Here is a 17,924-nt window from a genome sequence, read left to right on the forward strand (position 1 = left end):
TTGAGGGAAACAGGGTTATTCTTATCTTGTGCACAAAAGAAATTAATTGGTCTGACTACAATGAGAAATAAAAGTGATTCTCTATCAGCGTGTTTTTAATGAATTATCATATACAGCGCAGATGTATAAACCAGAGCACAACTTCAGCTTCATGCTCTTCACTTCATTTTACTTACCATCAGTTCCTATTTCACTTTTAAGGTCAGTACAAGACTGGAAAAGACACAAGAAAAGACTGAGTATTGAAGAATACTTCTTAAATCATTAGTTGTTTGTCATTTTAATGGTGTTAGACTTTAGCAAATTTATGAGGCATAAACTAGTTAGCTTTACATGTCCAAATATTGTTAGTCTTAGAACACTGCTCATTTGAAGCCTCTGCTCTCCACTCAATTTACAAACTGCCCCTATTTCCTTAGGCTGATGATGTAACTGCCTTATTTGCAGTGTCTTGGTCAGGATACAAATACAGTGGGCTCTGGGATGAATTTGCTCTTGGAGGTGGTTGTGTACTAGTAAGTCTTTCAGAATTTCCTGGAGAAGTCTCCCTCCACCTTGGACTCGCCTGCTCCTGAGACACTTCCCACACAGATGGGCACGGGGAGGTAAAATTCATGGTGGATCGTGAGAGGTAGTTCTCCTGAAGACCTTCTTCTTGGAGGCACCTGTTTGAAAGCACTTCTTTTTCTTTGGAGTTTCGCCATTTCATCCTTCGATTCTGAAACCAAATTTTCACCTGTTTGCAAGTTAATGAGAGTTTATTATCATTCTTTTCTTTAAACAACTTTGCCTTAACAAGGTTTTTTTCTTTCCATCCCCTTAGTTTCGTGTTCCTTTCTTATTCATTGTTACAGCAGATCCAGTGAAGCTGACTGATGGACATTATCTGAGGATTTTCCCATCACTATTTACTACAGCTTGGCCAAATACTCTCCTTGACTTTCACTACCTCTAGCAGGTGATTATTTGGCTTAGACTGGAAAAAGGACAGCCCAGTGGCTAGGGATAGAGCGATTTCCTATAGCAACATCCTTCTAGACAGAAAAGGATTCTCAGAGTAAATTAGCATCGTCATTAACAAAACTAAGTGATATTACTGGCGATGCGAAGCCCTCTATTTAAAAGAGGCTCTAAGAACTATGACTGTCCTATTCACAAACATAACTAGGTTATACATATAGCTTCAAAATGTGTGTTATGACATACGACACAGTAGTGAGGATGTAAAGACATTTTGTCTGCCTGACTACAGTTTTCCAGGAGCTGTCTAGAATCTATGTGCTTTTGAGATAAAATCAATTTTTCAAAAACTCTGAGTTGCAAAGCTTGATCACGAGCATTCAAAGGCATTTATGAAACACTGGCAAAATCTTGGGGAAATATACATCTAGGAACTGGGTTTACATAAAGAGAAGAAATGGTGGGGGGAATCAATCAAATTATTCAGATTGTGTTCTATTTTCCCTTAAATATTTGCATTTATTTCTAGTATTCAGATACTTGATATGAAGACAAAGGGGCTATGCTTTTGAAGGTTTGAGAATCATTGCCTTAGATGGCAGGTACAGTTCCTCCAGCACAACTGGTCAGAAAATTGAAGACGTAACCTTCACAGCAACTGCTCTTCCTTTCACGAGGTAAAAAAAAAACCCAAACCAAAAAATATAGATATCACCAGATCTATCATTATCATGAAATTATTTTCCTGTAGTGGTAGTCATTATCTATGTGTCATTCCATTATTTTTTATTCCCTGAGGCTCTCCTGAATATCAAGAACACAGAAGAAAAATGCAAGTAAATAATTGCAATATTAGGAATTTGACTACATATTGGGAAATTTTTAGGCAGTACACTGGTGAGTGCAATTGCGCATTTTCACTGAAACAGTTTATCCTGCAGAGATTACAGCTCTGTTCATCACACTGAGAAGCACCACACTCTGCTTCTGGGTTTTATTTATAGTTGCAGTACTTGCGATAGAGTCAGAGTCATTCAGGTCACAAGGAACCACTCCAGACCACAAGATCTAACCTCCTGTGCAACGTGGAACCAACTGCAAAGTTAGGTCAAATTGTTGAGGGCCTTGTCAAGTTCTGAAAATCTCCAAGATAAAGATGGTGAGAACTCCCGTTGCCATTCCCAGGCTTTTCTGCCCCCTAGACAGCTTCTGCCATACATATCTTAAGCACTTTCACTCCTGCTGCATGCAAAGAAATAAGATTGTACTGTCACTCTTTTTCAGCTGTACTCTAGAGATCTGCATCTACTCCAGCACCTTCAGAATCCCACTTGCCAGCAGCTACCATGTTCAATTTCTGCTGTTACATGCCCTCACAAACATTTTTTCCAGTTTCTTTCAGGTTTTGTGCTCTGCAAGCCAGGCAGTTTTCCTTTGTTTTTATCTGCAGCTAGGTCAGGCCCCTGAGATTCCAGACTGGGCTACTGCCGCTCAGCATCACCACTAACATACTCATTCAGCTAGAACAGCTCACTGGAGGTATTAGACCCTCAGCTAAACTCTAAAGTCCTGCAGTAGGCCAATTCAGACTCGTGAAAAATCCCATGAAATGCAAATTGGTAAGTGGGAGCATTTTAGAAGGTCAACCTGCAAAAGTTTTCCTTCTACAGTTTCTCTCAGCTCCGAGGATCTCTTTCCTTGTGCAGCTAACTCTCTTTCTGCAGGGATGACTGCCTGTCTCTTGGGGCAGAATGGTTTCAGAGTAAGTGCTGTTGATTGCATTGTCACTAGCTGTTCACCCGCCAGTGCAAAGGGTGTTCAGAGGAACACAAGAGGGCTCTATGCTCTGCTGTTTTCTGCCTGGATCACTGCCTATCAGGCAGTGGGACGGAGCATAGTTCCCCACCCCAAAGCTCCTGAGGGGGCTCTGTCAGACAGAAAAATGGCAGTTGGAAGTGAAATGCAGAGGTCATGTTTCTCCCACTTTGTGTGAAAATGGAGCAATCAACTTTTGAATGTACACCTTCAGGAATTAAACCAGGAAGCTGTTCAAGCATTCCCTGGTTAAAAATGCCATTGATTTACTGAGGTCTTTGCTCAGTGAAGGAGCTCAGGGCTGCCTCTGTGCTGTTCAATTTTCCTCCTTCAAAGCCATTTTAAAGATTTTTCCTCAAAAAGACAGAAAGTCACAGATGTTCTGTCATTCCTTACCTGAGACTCCTTTAGACCCAGGTTAATGGCCAGTTTCTTCCTGTCTGTTTTACTAATGTACTTCTGCTTCTGAAACATTTTCTCCAAAGCTTTCCTCTGGTCTTCGGAAAAGACAGCTCTTCTTAATATACCTCTCCGGGCTTTGGAGTTAGATTCCTGGGTCAGAAGAGGCAACACACTTTCCTCTCCTAGTAGAAATGGATGAGAATTTCACATAATATCTAACACATATCAGAGAAATATTAAGTGCCGTTCATTATAATGCTAGCAGACTACTGTCCCACTTTTGATTTGTTGGTGTTATAAGTGTGTCGTAATGCTGCAGTCATGTTCATTAAGGACTAAATCCTCACTTGGATCCAGAGGTGTTGTCAGTGGTCAAGAGTCTCCCCTTGACATGGTAAAAAGTAAATCAGATGAGTTCATAGAGGAACATTAACACAGGGCCCGTGGTACTGAAAAATTCAAATATTGTCAGGAAGAAATTTCTCCACTTTTTCCTTTGCCCATCATCATCACTGAGTAAACTGCAGTAAGTTTTCCTAGGAGTTTATTTTCTCCTTGTGTGAAATGTAGAACCAGATAAAAGTGGTCTGTAATACTGATTCAAAGAAACTAAATAGGCTTTCTTTAGTTTTGTTTACTAACGAAAGGCTTTCAGAGTGAACTATTTCTCAGAAAATCCCTGCCCATTCACTCACTTATTCTGGAAACCACAGCAATTTCTTTAGTAGAGGATTTGGGGAGTACTTGGACTTACTCCTTTCAGCCTGGTTTCTAATCCTTTGACATCTCATAGCAAGTCCTGGGAGGGCAGTTTTCAATGAATCCCATCACATCCCCTTGATCCATGCCTAGAGGGAACCCCACCCTGGAAAACAGCCTCAAAGCTGGGGGACAGTGCCACAGTGGAGAAGTAGAAATGTTCACATTGTCCCTTCATTGGCCTCACAAAGAGCACAGAAAACCCACATCCAGGTAAATCTCTCACCTTTCTCACACCCACTGAAGCCTAAAGCCATAGTGCTTTCCCAAGCTCCCTCTCCCCCCCAGAAGGATGGGGCGTTCAGGGAGCAGTCCCTGGTGAGGCTTGGTATGCCTCCAGCACTCCCAGCTTCCCCAAATGCTCACCCAGGGAGCAGTACCAGAGGCCAGCTGAATAGGGCCTGTCACCAAGCATTGGATGTGACAATTGCACGGGGCAGCTGCAAGCAGGCCAGGAAAGAACTGCACTTTGACTCAGAAAACCGTGCCATGGCTACATACCCACTGATGCCTACGAACTTTCTGTAGGAGGGCAGCCACGAAGGTGGCTTTAGTTCGTAACGCGTGCAATTCAGGCTCCAAAGGGGTGCAAGCTGTCCTCCTGTTGTCCACCTTCCCATGTACACGGGCCAAGATTGCCGTCCCAGTTTATAGTTACAGCAGCTGCAAAGGTGTGCTGCTGTTCCATTTCTATCAAGGATCTGATCATTTTCATATCAAAGCCAATGGAAAACTCCCCATGTAAAGCAGATTCTCTAAAAGACTGCACATTTTTTTCATGAAAAAGTCTTATCTATTCTAGTCAGCTGTAACAGTGGAGGGGGATTAAATACATTTGTTCAATAGATACAGTGGTCTTGAAAATACTAATTAAACCCAGATGCAGCTTCAACAAACTGTTCCTTGGGGCTAAACCACATTTCAACTTCTGTATACTATACATATATACACATGGGCATGTGTATCTTTAAACACTCACAGAGAAACAAACACAGACATACCAAGGATATTGTAGAACCGTGTATGTATAATGATGAGAAACTAAAGTGTATACGTGTATGTCTTGCAAAGTTGACTAAATACTTTTGTGGTGCTTGTGTGACTGGTTTGATATTACATAGTTACCCCTGTATCCTGCCTCCAGCTGTGACCGCTAGAGGAAGAATATCAGAAGCTGAGCAAGTGTACAACGATCCTTCCCTAAAATACACTGCCACTGTGAAACATTACTGATTTAAGGACCATTGCATTCTGCTAGACATGCCTTTCTTGAATTTTTCTACACTTTAAGACCATCTTTATATTTGCCCCTCATAACAGACTGCAGCAAAAAGTAATTGTTATGATTTAAAATGTTACAATATAAATAAGTCTAAATTTATACAGATGTATTTCAATTTTCAAAATTGTATCTGAGATCAGATAGAAAAACCATAACCTACCGGTTACTTTCCTGATATTTATTACCCAGTGAGACACAGTCAGACTCAAGCCAAACCAAAATAAACTATCTGCAGAACAAAAGTCAAAATGCCGCAATGGAGGTTGCTACAAAGGGCAAGCCAGGTTCCTATTTCTGAGGAGTGCATGGCCCCCTCACAACCCCCACCTCAAGCTCTCATCCTGTCCACGAAGCTGGAGGCAAACACTGGCCCTTCTTCCTCAAGCATGTTTTCTCTCCGTCTTGCTCGAATTTGGTGAATTTAGGTACCTTTTTCCAGGTAGCCTCTGAGTAGTTTCTGATGAATCATCAGCCATTCTCAAGTTTACTGGAAGGTACAGTCTGACAGTAGAAGAGCTGGTACCTTCTCTCATCCCCACCGCGGGATGAGAGATACCAGCGAGGAAGAGGCGTAACAGGGCTGGTCCTTGCCTCCTGGCCTCCGTTCCACAATGGAGTTGTCAGGCAAGGACAGAGGACGCCAGATTATGTGACCCCTTAAAATTTGTCTTGCCTGGCTGGTTGTTAACAGTCAATTGCCAAAGAAACAACCTCCCGCCGGAGCCCCGAGGTGCCAATTAATTCCCATACAGGCAGTATGCAGGGTACAGCTCAACACCTGTGTTACACTAACTTAATAGTGGAGAATCTACACACTCTTAAGGCACAGTATGTGACTGATTTTAAAAGATTAACTAAACAAAATTTAATGATGAGCAGAATGCTCACAAGCTTTAGTGAACAGCCGCTGGGTCAAAAAATTTGAAACGTGTGTTCGGGATAATGAATACTCACCCCCAATTCACCAGCCTAGAGAATTTTTTTAAGAATACCCCATATTCCAAAATGCATTCTGACTGCACACACAAAACCTAAATTTCGGTTTGTGGATTAAAGGATTTTTCAGCACGGCGGGATAGGCAGTCATTCATACATTTCAACAATTGCATCAAAATGAAATAAGGCAGTTTGCAGCCTGTCGCTCTGAATGTGCATCAAAAGGTTCAGTGTTCTGCTGACATAAATGTGAATCTGTTACTAACTATTTCCTATGTTGCTGGTTTGATTTTTGTTTTGCTGAGGGTTTTTTTTAAGTCTTTCCTTTGTATCCTAATATATAGTGATAAATGTCCTCTTAATCTGTGGAACAATCTTCATTTGCCTTCATGGCAGAGACCACCTTGAAGGAGCAAGTAAAAGCTTTAGTCATGGTTTCCATTTTTTCATTTGAATTCAATACATTCTAGTTAAATGGACAATTAATAGGTCACTTCCAAAATAGTAGTGTATCAGTCCTGGTTAATAAACAATCCCCACAGTTGATAATGGGCCTATGTATTCAGCAAGTCCCTGTATACACTCAGCTCATCCACTAAATCCCTTTTCAGGTAGACAGGGTTATATGGGAAGATGAGCTAGAATGAGTCTATAAAAGTCAGTTTCATTCACTGCTTTATTTTTCAGTCAAGTGCTTTAAATGGTGTCCAGAAAATCTCTTGGAATGTGAGACAGGAGAAAAGACTGGCACATAGAGTATTGCTTTATGGCCATACAAAAGGGCAACTGACCCTTGCCCAGGCCTTTTCAATGTGAAATGGTTCCTAAAGTTCATCTGCACAGTGAAAAATTGTGGTGAGGTCGCGTGTGGATGAGTAAAGTGAAAGTGGTGATTGGTCATGGTGCTGTCAGCCATTGTGGGAGAGCTGGGGCCATGTAAAACGCTCTGTGGGAAAGTGTCAGCCCCCTAAAGAGGTGCTCAGAAACTTGCAGCTCATTAAACTGCCAGCATTTGCTGCCTCACTTGTCAAGAATCATTCAACTTAGCAACTGCCCTTCTGAAACATTCATAAAACGCATGCACATAGTCAGGAAGGGTTTGAATGCAACTGTGATAAAAAAGTATATGCTAGAGCACGCATAAGCTCCAATTTTTATTTGGATTTGACACGCGAGTTGTGCTTTTTCTCTGCATTGCAGGACGAGGACGTGCTGCTTCTGTTTGTATTCCTGAGCCATAGACATGTAAAATCATGAATATCCATTCTTACGCCATGGCACACAAACTTCCCAATCATGGTTAAATTTAGATTTGGATTAAATGGAAGTGCATTCCAGGTCTTAATCCTGAACGTATAGTGTATACTGGCCAAAATTCTCTTCAACGTACTTCTTCAATTTTTTTACATCATAATTAAAAAAGATAAACAAATTAAACATGTGCATGCATTTGACTGCTACAGAAAGAATGACTGTTTTATTTAAATAATGCTAGGGCTTCCTGAATCTAATTTATCCCTAACAGACATTAAAATGCAGCATCCATTTTAAGATCTTTCAGCTCTTTTCTTATTTGCAAATGTTTATTGACACAGATTTTTAAAAGAGTTACTGATTTTAAAGAATCTTTTCTAGCACACTGAAAACAAGCAGCCTTCCTAGGTTAGCTCTGTCTGGGTGTCTCAATGCCATTAGAAAGCTCTCACAATTGCTCAGTGTACTTAAGTTTGATAAATCTTTGGAAACCCTCTGAATAGGATTGCTGTGATTTTACTAAGGAATTAGCTGCTGCCATTGCATCACCAATTAGTTTTCCAGAACACATTAAATCCTGCTGCTTTGGTTTACAGAATAACTCAAGCATTACTGATGAAGCATAAAAACTTACTTGGAAAAGCAGTGGGGGATGCAGGGTGCTGACAGGACCCACCACAGCATGCTGAGTAGAATGGCGGGGCTCGGAGAAAAAAGTGTTTGGAAAGAGCTGCAAAGAAAGCATAGATCTAATTGATTATCCATTGAGCTTAGGTGATATTCATAACAACAGTCCTCCAAAAAGTCAGTGTGTAAAGTCCTGCCCCACAAGTTCTTTTTCCTTTTTTTCAAGATGGTGATATTTTTAAGGCAAACAATGATAAACTAAGTAATTGCTCTTTAATTTAGAAGGTTATTTTACACGGGTAGCTTAACTATAATATCCAAAACTCTCAATACATTTGTCATAAGAATGAAACTCTCCAGATTTGAAATTTACTTCTGTAATTGCTATAATTATGGTGTTCTTTTCCTAAATATTGAGATTGAATGTGTTGTTTTAAGAATACATTGTTGAAATAATGAGTATAATGCATCTGAACAAGTTATTTTAAATAACTCTAGTAAGCATGATATCCTAGAAAAACAGAATCTAAAAGTTAATCCTGTCTCTTCTACTTGTACTCCAATGCTGTTATTAGTACTCAAACCAATAAGGTCTCCAATAAATAAGAAACCTTTATGAATAAATTCTATAAAATGCAATGAGACAATTCAGCTGAGCTCTATAGGCACAAACTACAGGGCCTGATTCTGCTGTCCTGATGGTAAACTCAGTCTTGCTGGGAAAGTGCTCTAAATTTAAATAAACCACTTGCTGAAGAAGGCTCTGCTTAATACAATAAAAAATTGCAAAATCAACCCACAGAATTAGGTAATATTTGGTAAAATTTCTATAGTATTTTTTGAACCAATGAATCAAAAGTCTGTTATGTCTAAAAAGGGCTTCCAAATCTTGGAAAGGTCTTCACTGTCTAATAAGCCCTTAAATTTTTCTATAAAGCTCATGGGCTTTTCTGTTAATCTTAATTACCTTTTAATTTCTGCATATACTCATCACCTATGAAACTTGGAATATCTTTTTCTTTTGAAAATAGATACATCATGCTTGCTAGAACTGTAGGCTAGCAGAATGTGATCAGCATCAAAACATTTATGTCACTTTCCTGTTTTGGTTTAGGAAGAAAATACACAGCTCTAGACCCTGCACTGTAGTTTGTCTAAATCTCTAGAAATAACCTAATCAATTAAAAAGAAGTAACTGCATGCTTAGATAAAAAAAATTAAGAAGTCAACAATCAGGAAGAATGATAAATAGATAAATGTATATAAGCCATGTTGCTGATTTTTAAAGGTTTTTCAACTGGAACTAAAAATAAATATCACTCAAAATTAGGTTCCCGAGTACATATTAGGGCGTCATAATAAGTTTTCTGACCATTAAATCTGCTGATCTCCCAAAGCAATGAACTATTGCTGCAGAAGCCTAACTCTAAGCATTTTTTAAATATTTACCTCTATTTTTTATCTGAATTTATAAAAGCTTAGGTGAAAATTTCTTCAACTGTAATTACAAGTTGATAAGCATTTTACTGCTAGAGCTCTTCATTGACACTTTGCTGTTTCTAATGAAATATAAATATACTCCAAGAGGAACTAATTGCCTATATTTGAGGTGCATGCTTACAAAACATTTACAAAAAGGAATGATTTACATCAGGCATTAGTAGTCTAAAGCTTCTCTTCCACACAAGACCATCAAATGTGGACCTGTGTCCTAAGGAGCTTAAAACAGTCAAGAATGTGCAGCCAAACATTAGCTATCACACGTATCCAAGGGGCTTCAATGCAACTGGTGGGGTGTACAAGTTGGAAAGGATTTGACTAACTGAAGAAACACAGGAGATGGAGAAGGTAAAGACCTGCCAGATAATCTCAGCCATCCTCCTGAACATGAGAACTTGTTCTTGACAGTATCTTTCATCTGCTGCAAATGTTTTATCTGCTGCAGTTCCCAAACTCCCAGGTGAAGAGCTTTTCCTTCCTTCCTTGGGACCCACATTCCTCATGCCGTTATCAAGTTTCCCTTACAGTCAGGTAAAACTTTCCACCGCTAAAAATACAACTTAGTATACAGAAGGTGCCACACTCAATTCCTTTGCTTCCTTTTCATACACCTCAGATACTCCTTGGCTGCCGTAATGCCCTATTCCCTCTAATCACTACTCCAGCACATTATTCACGCCATATGATTTTTGTCAGACATGGTGGCCTGTCCTCGATGTTCCCTCTTATGGTTTCTTAACTCTCCCCAGTTCCTTCCTCTTTTTTGATAATGTGGTGATCATACGTGATACAGCCAGGAGATACCTGGATAAATCGGAATTGCATAAGCTATTGCTTCAGAGAGATAGCACAGTCCTGCAAATAAAGATAGAGGAATAGGAAAGGATAGGTTTTCTCCGTTCACTAAATCTCTCAACAAGCAAGCTGCAAGCATAAAGGTCAGGAGCTGGATCAGGGTCAAAACTTGAGACATTTTGCTTAAGGAAACTCCAAACAAGCCATGTATTTCCATGGATGTTGCTGGCAATGCTTTAACGCACTAGCACAGCACCATGATGCAGACAGTAGAGATCTTGGCACTAATTCTGCTCAAGTCAATGAAAATCATGCTTCTGGCTTTACTGGGCATTTTACTTAATTCCCTCAACCAACTGCTGTCTCTTCTGCCTGCATAGCACATATCCCTTTAAGGCAGAACATTTGCTTAAGAAATAAGATGCGGGTGATATCCTCATATAACTCTGAACCAAGTGGTTCCCGAGACCATTTCTCAAGACTGATTTATTCTAGGTCCTGTGGAACAAACAATGGCATTATGTCTTCCTAAGCCTATTGTAACGCATCTGTCTAGTTTATAAACTTCTTTAATGTGCTCCAACTACACTAAATGCACAAGTGAATTGTAGGTTAAGTATATCAAACCACATCCCCAGGTCACGTCCAGTGAAGCTGGTGCACTCAAACCAATGTGTAGCAGTTACACAGAGTTACACCAGTAAAAAAAATCTCGCATAATAATACAGGGATGCTCAACTCTACCTTGGGAGCTCTATGTAGAGAAAAATGTTAATGCTTCAAGCTAACACATCCAAGTATATTTTTTATCTTTGATAGAAACAGCAGAGAATATTCATCGCATTAAATGGTTTCCACTGTCTGCGTGAAACTGCATTAACAGAATGAAAATTGCTCAGACAAAAATGATATATTTAACGTATATGTATTTCAGAATTATTCTGTGATTGTACCTGTAAGAATGACAGAATAGCTATCAGTGCTGAAGACAATATACAGAAAGCATTGCCAATGCTTTTATTTTCTGTTCACATGTATCATGGCCACTCTACCAATATTTGTTGGTCAAGCGACCTGAAGCAAACATTGTTTGCTGTTCACATAAGGCTGAAAATTGCTGAAAATGTCAGAATATTAATTCTGTATTTATTGGCCAGAATGAAGTACACAGTAACCAAAAGGTAGCTGCTGCTTCCAGCCATGTGGAGTACACATTAACCAGGGGCCAAATCCTAATAATTCGTATTCAAGATACTTAATTCTTTTTCTGCTTTGCATTCCTATTTCATAAAACCAGAGATTGTGTGGAATTAAGTGTTTCACAAGAGTCAAGATTGTACAGGTTTAGCTTCACAGATCCATGAAAATGAAATATCAGAGTATGGTATAAGTGCATCTTGGCACTCCAAAAATTGTACTATATACTTTAAAAGAAAATTTATCAGGTCATAAATATAAAAGGATGAAATATCTAAAATTAAATACATTATTTATTTTTTCACAAAAGATAAATTCTTTTGACACTGTTGCTGCATGCAAAATTTTAGTAATAATGCTCATTTACATTCAGCTTTGTGAATAAAAAGCATTTTACAAACAGACAATAAAATGATACTAAACATGCAAATGGACCTCAAGCCCATCTAGTGCTAAAACTCAGAGATTAGTTCAGATACTGATATTTTAAAGTATACCGACAGCTCTGAAGATATTCTAAGTTCAAAAGCTCTCCCATACTAAAAAGTCATGCTGACAGTGGGAGTTGGAAGTTTTCCTTCCATTATCCACCATTTTGAGAGTAAGGTTCCTCAGTACAATTCAGTTCAAATGGATATGTAATTTTAAAATGGCTTATTATTAAAGACGCTGTTTGCTTTTCCTAATCCCAGTCTTGTGAAGTAACTCAGGAAATAGTGTAGACCATTAGCCAGCAAGAAAGAGGGAACAGGTGAAGAAAAAATGGCTATTGAGGAAAAGTAAACTGATGGTAAACTTCTGGTATGACCCATACACGGCTCCTTCACTGTACATGCTGTTCGTTTGTTGGGTTTTTTTAAAGCTAACTGATAAAAATGTGGTATAAACCTGTGAAGAGAGCTGAAACACTTCCAAAGAATGATTCAGAAATCTGCCTAGAGCCAGCTAACAAGAAACAGTAAGCACAGGAACAGACAGACCTCAAGCTGCATGAGCCCTTTAATTCTCCAAGTATTGCTATGCCCACATGAACTGCTTTCCACAGCGATACCCAGGCTCCAGCCCTGGCAGGCAAATTAAAAATATTATCAGTAAAATGATCACATTTCATCTGAGAACCTTGGATGGTTTGTGCCCATGAAGTGGGCACAAGTAAACTGCAGTTTCCTACCTACACTCATTCTTGGCAATGACTAAAGCATGCTTTTGCAAAGCTGCAGGAAAGTTTCATGTCATGAAAAGCTCCCTGCAAATAGTCCAGCAGCAGCTCTGCCAGGTTAGTGGTCTAGCTGAGCCACATGGCACCATGTCTGCTCCTGAACCACAAGCCCTGGGCCTCACAATGAACCATGGCTCTGTCCCCAGCAGTTACTGTGTTTAGAGTGCAATGTTCGAGCAGCAGTTGTGCACCCCCAAAGCATTTCAGCCAGCTGAAGGGGAGCACCTGGCCATGAAAAGGAAGCAACAGCCACTGCAATATTCCACCAAAGGCAGCCACAACCACATGGACCTGGCAAAACTTACTGCAAGAGCCTGTGGTACAGCATCCATCAGAGCTGGCTTTCCTGCACTCCCAAAGTCACTGTCTATTTGCTTCCCATTCATTCCTGTAAAACACAACTGCACGAATGCTCAAAGGAAGTCAAGCCAAAAGGCAGACCAGAGCAGCATACGCAGATCAGTTTTAAAATATTGGCAAACGTTCATAGAATGCGTTTTGAAGTTCTAAATATATATTTTTAAATCCTACACAAAAGGCAGATGTGAGAAGTGGGCTTGCATTTTTATGTTGGGTCTCGGTGGGGCTTTCAAAAATTAGCAGAGTAGTCGCAACAAAAAGGGCTTGAAATGTGCCAACAGCATGATCATCGTTTTCTTCCATCTATAGCAATGTAGTAGCTGACAGAGTCACGCTGCGGATTAGCTGAGATCACGTGAATCACTGTCAATTTTCAGAAGTAACACTCACATGGCTTATTATTAGGGTATGAGTTGCTGTACATGTCTTTCTCCACCTAAAGAAACATGGGTGGCACAGGCTGGTGACAATGCATGCTCACATTTCACCTCTGTGACAATCCAAAGCAACAACCAAACCCCACACCATTTGCCAAAGGCTCCATGGGTCTCCTGGTGTCAGCAGTAAAGGTGGCTTCCACCTTCTCCATGCCTTGTACACAGCCTTGCTATTGAGAAGAAAGATGGGGATCTGGAAAGCTGTGGATTTACCAGCTTTGCCTCCAGCTTTGTCCTTCTTCAAGATGCCCATGCGCGAGCGTGCCCCAGCACTTTCTGCTTACCAGTTCTTGGCAAAAGGGGCATTACTGTCACTTCTCTGTCTAAAAGTTCAGTGTGTTGTTTAAGCTCCTTGTCTGGGCCTCCTGTACAGTCAATGAGAAGAGATAATTAGCTCTATATAATGATTCATCACCTTAAAATAGACATCTAAGAAGATAAGTTGTGTCATCTTCTGGAGGCGTCTCTCTGTATTGACTATGGATTAGACAGGGTATTTAGACAACTAGATTAGACAAGACACCTACTTTTTATTAAACAGCTGAATTACTGTGACATTCTTCTTATCCTTCATAGGTAACGTCAAAAGAATACAATCATCTGTTCAGCCATAAAGACTTTGTAAAAAAATTATAAGAGTCAGCCATGAAAGAACTAAAATTATTTTCCTTGATTTTCAACATATTACAATTTGTTTAGAAATAATTTCCTCAAGCAAGGCAAAATTAGGGTCATATGCTGCAAGAGGGAATTCACTGGTTCTTCATTGTTGCAGCCTGAATTTGAAATTGTACGATAGGCCAAAATGCACAATTATTCCAGCGGTATGCACTGATTAGCTAAAATTTCCTACCTGGACCAGTCTTTACTTGTTGCAGTATTGCCAGCTCCAACCAGACAGAAGTCTAAAGATCGGCTAAACATTCGAATTAAAAAATAACAAACGGTGAATTGTTTTTCCTACTTTTTCTTAAACACATGATGTTTTTAGCCTTTTTACATTTGTACAAGGAAATACTTTTTCAAGTTGCAATTCGAGATATTCACGAGATTCCAGGGGTGGGGACTTTAACAAACAACATCAACTTGTCCAAGAGGAGGAGGTAAAATCCTCAACATACATACAAAATACCTCAAGAGAATTATGTGTTATAACTTCAGAAAAAGGCAGCCTCTCAAGGGAAATTTTCATAAGCTTTTCAGCACAAAGCAAAGGCCACTTCTCCAACATCATGACTCACCTCAAAGAAACACAGCCCAGGTTAGTGAAAATATTTAGGTGCTTAACTTTATAAGGATCAAGGTCTACACATCCAACATTTGAAACAGCCTCCTACTACTTTATATACGTGCACTTGTTTTCATTTTGAAAAAATTACCTTCCCAATTCCGCTATGGGTCACGATAGACCACAAAAGTACCATTTAGAAAAATCAGAGTAAGAGTTATTTTGCAGAGCTGCATTATACAAGAACACGTAACACCTTTGGTGGGCAATGGAGGCAGAGAACTTGCCTTCCAAAATTCAGGGGAATTTGTTAATACAAAAAAATCACAGTACAATGAAACCTGAAATCTACACTCGAGAACTTGCCTGATGACATTATTCCTTATCACATTCATGTGTTTTCTAAAAACATGAAGAATATACTACAAGATTTCAGAAGACCAGTTCATTCTGCAATACAAAATACATTTTACAGAAGTTAATTCACTAACTGTAGGCATGATTGATTCCAGGGTTTCCCCTTGGTGAATTGCTTTTCTGCAAACCCTACCACTTGTCTTCCTAGTGTGGCTCTGAGATTTCTGGCAGTGCTTAAATCTTCCTAAGGACCAAACTTGGGATCCTCTTCCTTTCTCAGAGACGGCACAGCAAGAGTCTCCAGAGGCAAGAGCGCTGCCCAGCCAATGCTCATGTTCCCTCCTGAGCCCAGACTGCCAGACTGGTGGCTCAGTCAGAGAGTAGCTGGCACTAGTCTAGCTCTGGCAACCTTACAATGAGGACAAAGATTTGTCCTTTAAAAAGCCATTTTGCAGCCACTTTTAAGGTATGCTAGGCACCCCAAACCGATTCTATTAAATGACTCACAAAGTTAACTGGAAGCAGGAAAAGATGCTGCACACAGTGTGTGATTTCTGATACTCACAGAAACTTCTCTGCCTCCAAAGACAAACTTTTAAAATAGGTGAAGGTGTCTCGGTGCTCCTGGTAATCAGGGCATAAGAAAAGATGCCAAATAGATCTCCCCACCCTGAAGAAACTTTCTATCCCCAGAGAACACCAACAAAACAGGAAAATCCTGAGGCTTGTTAGTCAACTTGTTGCCTGAGTGAGGGTAGCACTTTCCAGAGGCTAGTGCAAGCCTAGTGGGAGCTGAGAGAAAACGCTCGGCTCTTTCCTGCCTTTTATTTTACTGAAAGTTAGTGTTACATGTCACTTGAGGACACACTCTGGCTGCCAGTTGGTTTGAAATCAATAATTAATAAGCATTTATTCACTAAGAGAGGGTCCAAAATGAAGGGGGAAAAAAAAAATCACTTAATTTCAGTAATTCAAGTATCTCCTGGTTGTCATAAAGAAACACAAGAGATTTTACTAAAAATGGGCAATAAGGTATATTGATTAAAATAACTGTTGCAGGATAGAATTGCTGTCATCACCCGAGGGGGAAAAAACTGACCCTGGTCCAAAGACTTAGCCTGCAGAGGAAGTCTTGGTTTTACTTCCCTGCAATGCTACTGTTTTTTCTGTATTACCTTAGACAAGTCACTCACTTCGTTTTGCTCCAGCTCCTCCTCTACGCAGTAGAAATCTCTCCTATCGCACTGCCACATTGTGATGATAAATGTATTAAAATGTAAAGTACTCAAATATTACAGAAAGAAAAGCTACAGCTGTATCACAGAATGGGTGTTTATTATTATAAGTCCAATTTATGTTCATGACATACTTGTTCTAATTGCTTTCTTTTGTGTTATATGTACCGTACCTTATTCTGCTCTATTGTATTCTGACGCTTTAGGCAAAAATCCTGTAAACTTAATTATTCAGCAAGTTTTGCAGTGGAAGTATCTCACTGTTACATTTATTTGTTTCATTGCACTTTTCATTTTCCTTTCTCTGTTAATCTATCAAAATGCCAAGATTAAAGCAGAAAGCCGGATTCTTGCCACATATGACCATATTCATGGTCATACCACTAATGACCATATTCAGGCTGTAAAGCACTTACTGTCATCCTCGTCCAGGGCAAATTACTTGAGAAGAGCAGAGATTTTTCAGAAGATCATTCCAGGTAGCAGAGTAACTTTGCATTTCTCAAGGAGATCACTCTGACCTGCTGTCAACCAATACTTCTGGAAACCAAGTCATGAGGAAAGATGTGGAGTAGATCTCTTTAAAGCACCTGTGCCACAATATACTGCATCTCAGCATCCTCCAGGTAATTTTCCTATGTCAGAGAACACTGAGGAAAACTGGTCAAGTCTTCTAATTTATCCAGACGATAATGATAGGACTGGAGTACAAGGACAGGGACTAAATCCCAGATTAGCAAGCAGAAATTGAGGACTTCCTCCATGCTTAAGAGTCCGTTAGTTTGCTGAGAACTTTCATCTGAAGCTTCCCTCATCCTTTAAGAGGCAGTGCAACTATAAGCTGCATAGCTGTAATATGTTTCACTGGGAAATGCTGCTTTACAACGATGCATTTTTAAAAGTTTTTAGCCAGGAAGAACACAGTCTGGGCATCCAGTGTTTAAAAGGCAGAACCAGATTCTGCACTGCTTTACCTAGGCAGGGCTACAAATACACACTGTATGCAAAGTTCTCACAAAGCAGAAGCCAGCATTATGCATTTATTTCATCAAGGCAAAAGGTCTTAAAAGAGAAGAATCAGGACCATAGCGCACAGGTTAAGAGAAATTCAGTTCAGCTAGACAGAAACACAGCGTCTACCACACCTGCTGAAGGTGGTGGGCCCAGTTCAGCATTCCATCATCAGCACCGGGGCTTCAGAGCAAGGTGCAAGAAAGCCTGCGGGAATCTGGCAGGCATACCGTTGCAGAAGGCAAGTGAGTTTATCATATAGCAATAATGCTCATTCTGTTTTTCCTTCTTAAGTTTTATGTAACATGCTGCTTCTGCATGTGGTTGTACTCTTAAGTCAAAATAAACTAAATTCATTTAAAAAAACTATGATTTGATTACATTTAATTTTTTAAAACTGGTGTAACAATGGAAAGTGATGATTTTAATATTTTACAGACAACGTAAAGATATTTATTTCAAGCCCACTCATGAGATGACGTATCTTGGATGGGACACTTTCTGAGTAGTTGTTCAGTTTTTCATTTTGGATAATTTTGGAGGAGAACTC

General features: G+C 39.8%; 1 protein-coding gene across 1 annotated transcript in view; it reads right to left on the reverse strand.

Moving 5' to 3' along the window:
- The window catches only part of DBX2 (developing brain homeobox 2), a 21,599-nt gene continuing 3,675 nt past the window's right edge, over positions 1-17,924 (reverse strand). The window contains exons 2-4 of the mRNA XM_030016302.1: positions 8,043-8,138; positions 3,172-3,359; positions 1-736 (exon numbers count right to left, since the gene is read on the reverse strand). Coding sequence (XP_029872162.1) covers positions 416-736; positions 3,172-3,359; positions 8,043-8,138 — 605 coding nt within the window. The 3' untranslated portion in view covers positions 1-415. The remainder of the gene's footprint in view (positions 737-3,171; positions 3,360-8,042; positions 8,139-17,924) is intronic.

This window comes from Aquila chrysaetos, chromosome 5 (genome assembly GCF_900496995.4).
Source record: "Aquila chrysaetos chrysaetos chromosome 5, bAquChr1.4, whole genome shotgun sequence".
In the NCBI taxonomy this organism is placed as follows: domain Eukaryota; kingdom Metazoa; phylum Chordata; class Aves; order Accipitriformes; family Accipitridae; genus Aquila; species Aquila chrysaetos.